General features: G+C 44.1%; 1 protein-coding gene across 1 annotated transcript in view; it reads right to left on the bottom strand.

Moving 5' to 3' along the window:
• Positions 1–3,961: 3,961 nt before the first annotated feature.
• Positions 3,962–11,336, bottom strand: part of LOC139402471 (microtubule-associated protein 2-like) — a 55,161-nt gene continuing 47,786 nt past the window's right edge. Inside the window, exons 15-18 of the mRNA XM_071146432.1 lie at positions 7,672–7,764; positions 5,910–5,991; positions 5,178–5,290; positions 3,962–4,460 (exon numbers count right to left, since the gene is read on the bottom strand). Of these exons, the coding sequence (XP_071002533.1) occupies positions 4,245–4,460; positions 5,178–5,290; positions 5,910–5,991; positions 7,672–7,764 (504 nt within the window). The 3' untranslated portion in view covers positions 3,962–4,244. The remainder of the gene's footprint in view (positions 4,461–5,177; positions 5,291–5,909; positions 5,992–7,671; positions 7,765–11,336) is intronic.

Here is an 11,336-nt window from a genome sequence, read left to right as displayed (position 1 = left end):
CATGATTCCGTTCGGCTTGTGTAAAATGGCTGCAAATGTCGGCGGTGGTAGAGGTAACAGAGCGAGATCTATATGGTTTCAGCACCTCCTTCGGAGCAGCGGCAGCGGGGAACGGCAGAGTGATCTATCACACAGCGGCGCGGGGGGGGGGGGGGGGGGGGGGGGGTTGTTAAAACGCAATACGACTACTAGGAAGTAAGAACAGATGCCTTCCTTACCAACATGAGTATGACCGGGGCGGCTACTGGGAACAGTAGGCTAAACGACGAGAAAAAAACACCGATATAAAAGCAGAATCGGTTTACACACAACATGCGGCACATTCAGGCTGGAGTATTTCTCCACACATATTTAATCTATCCCCATATGAATAACATATGAATAACAACAGGTTGTTTAATTACCTTGAAATAAAACCCCTGTATTGATTACATTAACATTTCATGATATGACACGTCACTAAAGGGGAATAAAATAACCCACAAATACCTTCTAGTGATATTCACACAATTACGATTATTGGTCGGCTGTACAGCTATTAAACGTGTTATCTAAAAAAAAAAACATGACAGTGATCTGTTCTGATGGGCACAACCTTTTGGCCCAACAACATCTGTTGTTCAGATGGGCCCAAATACATCCGTTGCATGCAGTTAGCCTTCCCAAATTACATCACCTAAAATGACTCCATGAATTACCCTTCACATAATCTCTTCCCTGTCGCTCTCTCGCTTTCTCGCTCTCTCTCTGTCATTCTCTCTGTCACACCCTGGCCATAGAGAGGCTTTTATTCTCTATTTTGGTTAGGCCAGGGTGTGACTAGGGTGAGCATTCTAGTTTCTTTATTTCTATGTTTCTATGTTTTCTAATGTGGGTAGTTATCTTTGTTGGTGGCACTATAGCCAAAGTCGTTTCTTTGTTTCTTGTTTTGTTGGCGACATTTACATAAATAAAGGAAAATGTACGCTCACCACGCTGCACCTTGGTCGGTCAATTCCACGATGACGCCCGTGACACTCAGTAGCATGCAATCTAGCACTCACAGTCCCAATAACGTAATGCAGACACATTTATGACATTTTAAAAACAGCTCATTATATTTGGGAAGACCCAGAAAATGTTTCAAACGAATGTATTTAGTTCATTTTATTATTTTATTCCTGTTATTATTATGTTGGAGTGTTTTGTCAACAGCATTGTTTCAAACATTGTAAAGTGTGCACATCTACATGGTCTCTTTAAATACACTTAAAACAGGCAAAGTGTTGTGGGAGGGGGAGGAAGAGGGAAGAAGGGGTTTGAGAAAAACACTGAAGGGTAACCAACATTTGGAAATTGGGGGTGGGAGGGAGGGAATCACAAATGGTGACAGATAAAAGTAAGCTAGAACATTTTGATCAAACACGTACAAGTTGAGAATGACTTCCTTTTCCTTCCACTACATCCCTTCATTACTTTAACCTTCTTTCCTCAGAAAGTCCCGTCCGTACGATCCGACTGGGACATTTTCACAGTGTACAACCATAGCTGCTATTTTTCATGGAATGTTTATTTAAATATAAAGCTTCAGACACGTTCTGCGTAGTTACACAAGCGACGGCAGGCCCTTAGCTCATTCAAGGTCCATGTTCTTGCTACTCTAAACGTAGGAGAAAGGCTTATTGGAAGCAAACATATTAGTCTAAGGCTGGTACAAAGCGGTTATAGACTGTGTTCACTGACTAGACACAGTATAGTCCCTAGCTACAGTGTTCACTCTCTAGATCTTTTATGTCTATAACTCGGTGCTATTAGGTCACTCACTGGCTTTTGTCACGTCAGCATAACAGCGACTGTTTGGTGAAAATCACAGAGCTACTGTATGTAAAATGAATGCTCACATCACTGAAGCAGAAAAGCAGCCTGATGGCTCGTGGAAGAGGTCTATTGGAAAGCGAGGGTTTTATAGCATTGTAACTTGACATGACAGCATGTGCCAATCTAGTTCAGCCACCGTGACATCAACACTACCATTTGCACTATTAATGAGATAAAACAAACTCAACAAAACCACATTTTGTCCAATAATTCAGCAAATGACATCATGAAGTCATATAGTCACATGACTAAAACAAAATCAATTCTAATAGTAAACATCCCATTGTCTGCCAATGAATTGAAACAAGCTTGTCTGAACAGCTATTTCTTACCGTTACAGTTGTAACATGTTGCATTGTATTGAATTGTGTTGTGTTGTAGATGAATTGTTGTTCACAAACGTAACAGCCTCCTGTCTACGAGACACATACAGGACCTGGGATACTGGATCAGATACACTGCATGATCAAAAGTATGTGGACAGCTGCTCATCAAACATCTCATTCCAAAATCATGGGCATTAACCTCTTTTTTTAAATGTTCACATAAAATGACATACCCAAATCTAGATTTGGTCCCCCCTTTGCCGCTATAACAGCCATCCACTCTTCTGAGAAGGCTTTCCACTAGATGTTGGTACATTGCTGCGAGGACTTTCTTCCATTCAGCCACGAGCATTAGTGAGGCTGGGCACTGATGTTGGGTGATTAGGCCTGGTTCGCAGTTGGCGTTCCAATTCATCCCAAAGGTGTTCGATGGGGTTGAAGTCAGGGCTCTGTGCAGACCAGTCAAGTTCTTCCACACCGATCTCAACAAACTATTTCTGTATGGACCTGGCTTTGTGCACAGGGGCATTGTCATGCTGAAACGGGAAAGGGACTTCCCCAAACTGTTGCCACAAAGTTGGACACAGAATCGTCAAGAATGTCATTGTATGCTGTAGTGTTATGATTTCCCTTCACTGAACCTAAGGGGCCTAGCCCGAACCATGAAAAACAGCCCCAGACCATTATTCCTCCTCCACCAAACTTTACAGCTGGCACTATTTTTTTGGGGAAGGTAGCATTCTCCTGGCATCTGCCAAACCCAGATACTCCCGTTGGACTGCCAGATGGTGAAGCATGATTCATCACTCCAGAGAACGTATTTCCACTGCTCCAGAGTCCAATGGCAGCGAGCATTACACCACTCCAGCAGACTCTTGGCATTGTGCATGGTGATCGTAGGCTTGTGTGCGGTTGCTCGGCCATGGAAACCCATTTCATGAAGCCCCCGACGAACAGTTCTTGTGCTGATGTTGCTCCTTGAGAAAGTTTGGAACTCAGTAGTGAGTGTTGCAACCGAGGACAGACAGATGTTTACACACTACGCTCTTCAACACTTGGTGGTCCCGTTCTGTGCGCTTGTGTGGTCTACCACTTCGCAGCTGAGACGTTGTTGCTCCTAGACGTTTCCACTTTACAATAACAGCGCTTACAATTGCCCGGGGCAGCTCTGGCAGGGCAGAAATGTGAAAAACTGACTTGTTGGAAAGGTGGCATCCTATGATGGTGCCATGTTATAAGCCACTAAGCTCTTCAGTAAGGCAATTCTACTGCCAATGTTTGTCTATGGAGATTGCATGGCTGTGTGCTAAATTTTATACACCTGTCAGCAACGGGTGTGGCTGAAATAGCCGAATCCACTAACTTGAAGGGGTGTCCACATACTTTTGTATATATAGTGTATGTTGGGAATGAAACCAGGCTGGACCGCTTAATATCCTAGGCCAAATGGAATGTCTTTGAGATCATTGCCACACAATAAGAATCACTGTAAAGTCTTTGATAACCGATAATACCCTATCAACACTATCCCTGTACCTGTTTCAATGCCTAGCTAGCACACTGGTCATCTACAGTAATGTCCCAAAGAAAGTTCAACATGTAATGAAAAGAAGCCAAAAGAACAACACAACACACCCTAGCAGAGTCGAGCACATCCCTTAGAACAGAAAGAAGAAGAACAAACATCCTAGAGTCAGTCATTAAAATCCCCCTGGTGGTGGTAGTTTAAATAGCATGTTTTCCTATGGAGGAGCGAGAGGGGGAGTACTCTGAGTCATCTGGTTTCTTATCTTGGGGGACAACGGCGAAGGGTTGTTGCAGTGGAGGGCCGACGGAGAAATGTTGAAGGGGGGATGTTAAGACCAGGTCCAAGGGATCCAGGAGGTCCGAGGGGCGATGGAGGACCAGGAACCAGGGGGAGATGGAGGACCAGGAACCAGGGAGAGATGGAGGACCAGGTACCAGGGGGAGATGGAGGACCAGGAACCAGGCGGAGATGGAGGACCAGGAACCAGGGGGCGATGGAGGACCGGGAACCAGGGGGCGATGGAGGCAGGATGCTCATAAGCCTTGCTTGGCCAGGGCCATGGTGACGTCCTGGGCCAGTGTGGACAGCTGGGGGCAGTCCAGGAGGTTGAGGCTACCCGTGGAAGACACGTTGCTGAGACGGTGGGGGGATGTACCCCCGGTGCCACCTGGGGACAGGGTGATAACGTCTGCCCCGTGGTCCACGCGAGCCTTGGCCGTGTCACGGAACGTCAGCTTGTGGCTCTCGATCTGAGAAAGAGACAGAGAGAGAGGGGGGGTTAACCATGGCCCATGTTGGAATCAAACCCACAACCCTGCTGTTGCCAGCACCATGCTCTAAACTACTAAGCCATCTATGTAAACCTAGGTCGTGTCCATTAGGGCACGCAACTGAACATGTTGGAATCAAACCCACAACTCTGCTGTTGCCAGCACCATGCTCTAAACTACTAAGCCATCTATGTAAACCTAGGTCGTGTCCATTAGGGCACGCAACTGAACATGTTGGAATCAAACCCACAACCCTGCTGTTGCCAGCACCATGCTCTAAACTACTAAGCCATCTATGTAAACCTAGGTCGTGTCCATTAGGGCACGCAAGTGAACATGTTGGAATCAAACCCACAACCCTGCTGTTGCCAGCACCATGCTCTAAACTACTAAGCCATCTATGTAAACCTAGGTCGTGTCCATTAGGGCACGCAACTGAACATGTTGGAATCAAACCCACAACCCTGCTGTTGCCAGCACCATGCTCTAAACTACTAAGCCATCTATGTAAACCTAGGTCGTGTCCATTAGGGCACGCAACTGAACATGTTTTAAAACGTTTCGCAATCGAAAACGAAAATGAGGGTTCCTTATTGGAAAAGTCCAGGTAGTCCCTCCCTGTTTCAGTCCGTTTTCTTCTGTTTGGTGCCTAATGAACATGACCCTGTACTGTCCTTTTACTGTAGACTGTCTCACCATGATTTGTCCTCCCCCGGGGGTGTGACTGGCGTTGGCCAGTGAGCCCACTTTGGCCTCGGCCTTGTCCTTGAAGTCCAGCTTCACACTCTCAATACGCACGTTACCACCCCCTGTAGGAGATGTAGAGAGGAAGGAGAGAGAAGAGGAGGAGAGAGGAGAGGAAGAGAACATGGGAGAGGAGAAGAAGAGAAGAGAAGGAAGCGAGGAGAATAGAGGAGGAGAGAGGAGAAGAAGAGAGGAGAGAGGAGAAGAGAGAGGAGAAGAAGAGAAGAAGAGAGGAGAGAGGTGAAGAGAGAGGAGAAGAAGAGAAGAAGAGAGGAGAGAGGAGAGGAGTAGAAGAGATGAGAGAGGAGAAGAGAGAGGAGAAGAAGAGAAGAAGAGGAGAGAGGTGAAGAGAGAGGAGAAGAAGAGAAGAAGAGAGGAGAGAGGAGAGGAGTAGAAGAGATGAGAGAGGAGAAGTAAAGGATATGAATGAATCAATACTCATATAAACAGAAGCAATAGTTGAACTATGTAACTACACAGGACAAAATGACTGTAGGATTAATATTCCACTGCTAATTAAACTACAGTTAGTGACTAGTCTGAGGTAAAGCATAAACATGTAATATATGAAAGTGTAACTAGAAATGTATTGTTCTTATGCCCTGTTCATCCAAAAGATTGGAATACTCTCTCTATCAAATAATCACTCAATATTAATGAATCAACTAAAAAAGTGCTGATTACCTGGTCGGTGACGGATGTTGGACATTGATCCACATTTGGAGGTGATGTGGCTCAGGTCTATCTTCTTGGTGGTAATGTGGACCTGCGAGAGGCGCATTCAGACACTGTCTTATACTGCATTGAGGGAAGGGACTGCCACATTTTAGATCTGAAGGGCTGTAGGACAATACCTTGAAATGATGTGGAATTTACCATAATTATTCTAATTATCTTCAATGAAAAATCATTAATAAAAATGCATACATTTAAGGAAGAACAGAAAGTAGCACTCAACAGGTTAATGACATCATCAATCTGTGAAACAAACTGCCTGAAGAATAGCGATCACTACAAAACCACTGTAAACCACCTCACTCAATAGAGACAGTTGGTAGACATCACACAAGACATCACTGACATCACACAATATGACACTGACATCACAAAATATGACACTGACATCACACAATACGACACTGACATCACACAAGACATCACTGACATCACACAATATGACACTGACATCACACAAGACGACACTGACATCACACAAGACGACACTGACATCACACAAGACTACACTGACATCACACAATATGACACTGACATCACACAAGACGACACTGACATCACACAAGACGACACTGACATCACACAATACGACACTGACATCACACAAGACTACACTGACATCACACAATATGACACTGACATCACACAAGACGACACTGACATCACACAAGACGACACTGACATCACACAATACGACACTGACATCACACAAGACATCACTGACATCACACAAGACGACACTGACATCACACAATACGACACTGACATCACACAAGACGACACTGACATCACACAAGACGACACTGACATCACACAATACGACACTGACATCACACAAGACATCACTGACATCACACAAGACGACACTGACATCACACAATACGACACTGACATCACACAAGACACCACTGACATCACACAAGACGACACTGACATCACACAAAACGACACTGACATCACCCAAGACAACACTGACATCACACAATCAACTGAAACCAGTCAATCTACCACAATAAACCAATCAATATAGAACATCAAAGCAGACACTAACACAACAACAAGCACTAAACACATTGGCCGTGTTCCAGACAATCTGCAAAGCAGTCAGAACCATATTTCACTACGCCTGGGTAGATGTCAGCTTTGCAGACCTTCTGGAATGTGGCTATTGATTACATCACAGAGAACACCCGTCCTAAGTGACAAGTCAGAGAACAGGTGTTTTAATGGATCTTCAGTGTTTATTTTGATTCAGTCCATGATTCTAGATGAACAATAGGTGGGTGGGCCAGGTGTCCTTTGAGTGACGTCTCTGTCTGGTGTGACAGGATACATACAGTTGAAACTCTATGGTAAATTACTATGTTAAAATACTATTTAAAGGTCTATGTTAAAATACTATTTTAGGATCGTTTTTGATGACCCTGTATGCACAGACAACTGTATCGCCTTTGTGCCATGTCCAAATTGTCTTCATTAATCAAGACGCAAAGCAAAACAACAGAAAACACTGTCACAGTGATACCACGATTCACTATCCTCCATGCCTGTTGGTTAGTGAGTGAGAGGTTGGTTAGAGCAGGGTGTGTAGACACACTGTGTTGGTTAGTGAGTGAGAGGTTGGTTAGAGCAGGGTGTGTAGACACACTGTGTTGGTTAGTGAGTGAGAGGTTGGTTAGAGCAGGTAGACACACTGTGTTGAGACACTCACGTTTCCCCCGGTGGGTGCGTACTGGATTTTGTCCAGGGAGCCACACTTAGATTGGACATGGCTAAAGTCCAGTTTAACACTTGGAATGAAGACCTGAGGACGACAGCATCCATACTCTGTAACACTCAGACATTCATTCCTCTGTTTATTACAATTAGTTCATTCTGTGCTTTATTCACTAGCTCGCAAGCCCATTCAGTCAGATATTCATTCACCCATTCATCCATCCATACATACATACATACATACATTAATTAATTAAGGAATCCATCGATTCTTTAATTCATTAATTCGTTCATTAACCCATCAATTAATTAATTAATTAATTAACCCATCCAGCCATTAATTAAACCATTCATCCATCAATTCATTCCTTCATTCATTCTCCAATGGCATAGTTGGAGGACATAGTAGGAAGAGATAGTTGGAGGACATAGTTGGAGGAGATAGTTGGAGGACATAGTAGGAGGAGATAGTTGGAGGACATTGTAGGAGGAGATAGTAGGAGGAGATAGTTGGAGGACATAGTAGGAGGACATAGTTGGAGGACATAGTTGGAGGACATAGTAGCAGGACATAGTTGGAGGACATAGTAGGAGGACATCCTTGGAGGACATAGTAGCAGGACATAGTTGGAGGAGATAGTAGCAGGACATAGTTGGAGGACATAGTAGCAGGACATAGTAGGAGGACATAGTAGGAGGACATAGTTGGAGGACATAGTTGGAGGAGATAGTAGCAGGACATAGTTGGAGGAGATAGACACAGTGCCTTGCGAAAGTATTCGGCCCCCTTGAACTTTGCGACCTTTTGCCACATTTGAGGCTTCAAACATAAAGATATAAAACTGTATTTTTTGTGAAGAATCAACAACAAGTGGGACACAATCATGAAGTGGAACGACATTTATTGGATATTTCAAACTTTTTTAACAAATCAAAAACTGAAAAATTGGGCGTGCAAAATTATTCAGCCCCTTTACTTTCAGTGCAGCAAACTCTCTCCATAAGTTCAATGAGGATCTCTGAATGATCCAATGTTGACCTAAATGACTAATGATGATAAATACAATCCACCTGTGTGTAATCAAGTCTCCGTATAAATGCACCTGCACTGTGATAGTCTCAGAGGTCCGTTAAAAGCGCAGAGAGCATCATGAAGAACAAGGAACACACCAGGCAGGTCCGATATACTGTTGTGAAGAAGTTTAACCGGATACAAAAAGATTTCCCAAGCTTTAAACATCCCAAGGAGCACTGCGCAAGCGATAATATTGAAATGGAAGGAGTATCAGACCACTGCAAATCTACCAAGACCTGGCCATCCCTCTAAACTTTCAGCTCATACAAGGAGAAGACTGATCAGAGATGCAGCCAAGAGGCCCATGATCACTCTAGATGAACTGCAGAGATCTACAGCTGAGGTGGGAGACTCTGTCCATAGGACAACAATCAGTCGCATATTGCACAAATCTGGCCTTTATGGAAGAGTGGCAAGAAGAAAGCCATTTCTTAAATATATCCATAAAAAGTGTCGTTTAAAGTTTGCTACAAGCCACCTGGGAGACACACCAAACATGTGGAAGAAGGTGCTCTGGTCAGATGAAACCAAAATTGAACTTTTTGGCAACAATGCAAAACGTTATGTTTGGCGTAAAAGCAACACAGCTCATAACCCTGAACACACCATACCCACTGTCAAACATGGTGGTGGCAGCATCATGGTTTGGGCCTGCTTTTCTTCAGCAGGGACAGGGAAGATGGTTAAAATTGATGGGAAGATGGATGGAGCCAAATACAGGACCATTCTGGAAGAAAACCTGATGGAGTCTGCAAAAGACCTGAGACTGGGGCGGAGATTTGTCTTCCAACAAGACAATGATCCAAAACATAAAGCAAAATCTACAATGGAATGGTTCAAAAATAAACATATCCAGGTGTTAGAATGGCCAAGTCAAAGTCCAGACCTGAATCCAATCGAGAATCTGTGGAATGAACTGAAAACTGCTGTTCACAAATGCTCTCCATCCAACCTCACTGAGCTCGAGCTGTTTTGCAAGGAGGAATGGGAAAAAATTTCAGTCTCTCGATGTGCAAAACTGATAGAGACATACCCCAAGCGACTTACAGCTGTAATCGCAGCAAAAGGTGGCGCTACAAAGTATTAACTTAAGGGGGCTGAATAATTTTGCACGCCCAATTTTTCAGTTTTTGATTTGTTAAAAAAGTTTGAAATATCCAATAAATGTCGTTCCACTTCATGATTGTGTCCCACTTGTTGTTGATTCTTCATAAAAAAATACAGTTTTATATCTTTATGTTTGAAGCCTGAAATGTGGCAAAAGGTCGCAAAGTTCAAGGGGGCCGAATACTTTCGCAAGGCACTGTATAATATAATAGGAACATGGGACATCAAAACGTTGTCGTTTTGACATCATTCTGCTACTCTGCTACTATTCTGCTATTCTGTACCCTGTTTTGAAGATAATTACCATGGTACATGAAGCACACACTTAATACAGACTAACAGATCAATTAGAGAAATACACAGTACCAATGAAGCCAGAGGTAAGACAATGGACCGGGGACCACCTGAGAGAAAGGGTTGAGAAAACCCAGATAAAAGAGAGGAAAATCAAGGCAGGAATGATTATCCTTGGATCCACACTTTGATGAAACAAGTCCACCTTCTGGTTTAAAATCTCAATCTAAAAACCAACAAAAAACTGTATATGCCTCTTTAGAAGATGTGTGAAAAGCTCAATGTGTAATTTTTTATTTATTTGTATAGATTTTATTGTCATTTAACAGACGCTCTTTTCCAGAGCGACTTACATGAGCAAAAAAGGTTAAATGCCTTGCTCAAGAGCACATCGACCAATGTTTTACCTAGTTGGCTCTAGGGATACGAACCAGCAACCTTTCAGTTACTGGCCCAACGCTCTTAACCGCTAGGCTATCTGCCGCCCGGTACTCTTAACCGCTAGGCTATCTGCCGCCCGGTACTCTTAACCGCTAGGCTATCTGCCGCCCGGTACTCTTAACCGCTAGGCTATCTGCCGCCCGGTACTCTTAACCGCTAGGCTATCTGCCGCCCGGTACTCTTAACCGCTAGGCTATCTGCCGCCCGGTACTCTTAACCGCTAGGCTATCTGCCGCCCGGTACTCTTAACCGCTAGGCTATCTGCCGCCCGGTACTCTTAACCGCTAGGCTATCTGCCGCCCGGTACTCTTAACCGCTAGGCTATCTGCCGCCCGGTACTCTTAACCGCTAGGCTATCTGCCGCCCGGTACTCTTAACCGCTAGGCTATCTGCCACCCGGTACTCTTAACCGCTAGGCTATCTGCCGCCTGGTACTTGCATTGACATTAGTACATACACTTGTATACTTGTAGAATCCATGCCGCGACGTCACATATACACAGAGTACAAAACATAAAGAACACCTTCCCAATATTGAGTTGAGGCTATTCTGAGGGCAGGTGTTCTTAAGGGTCATGCAGCGCATAAGGTAATTTCCAAATTTTTTAAATTTTGATTTAAGGTGCAAATACTTGTCTGAAATACAGGACTGGCAAGACCCATACCGTGTAGTGATCACAAGAGACGTGGTTGGAATGAGACGTGAGCCAATGAATGAACACAAGCTGGTACGTCTCTGGAAA

This window comes from Oncorhynchus clarkii, unplaced genomic scaffold, assembly GCF_045791955.1.
Source record: "Oncorhynchus clarkii lewisi isolate Uvic-CL-2024 unplaced genomic scaffold, UVic_Ocla_1.0 unplaced_contig_3539_pilon_pilon, whole genome shotgun sequence".
NCBI lineage: Eukaryota > Metazoa > Chordata > Actinopteri > Salmoniformes > Salmonidae > Oncorhynchus > Oncorhynchus clarkii.
Note: the sequence above shows the minus strand (reverse complement) of the source record. Positions and strands in the feature narration are given on the sequence as shown.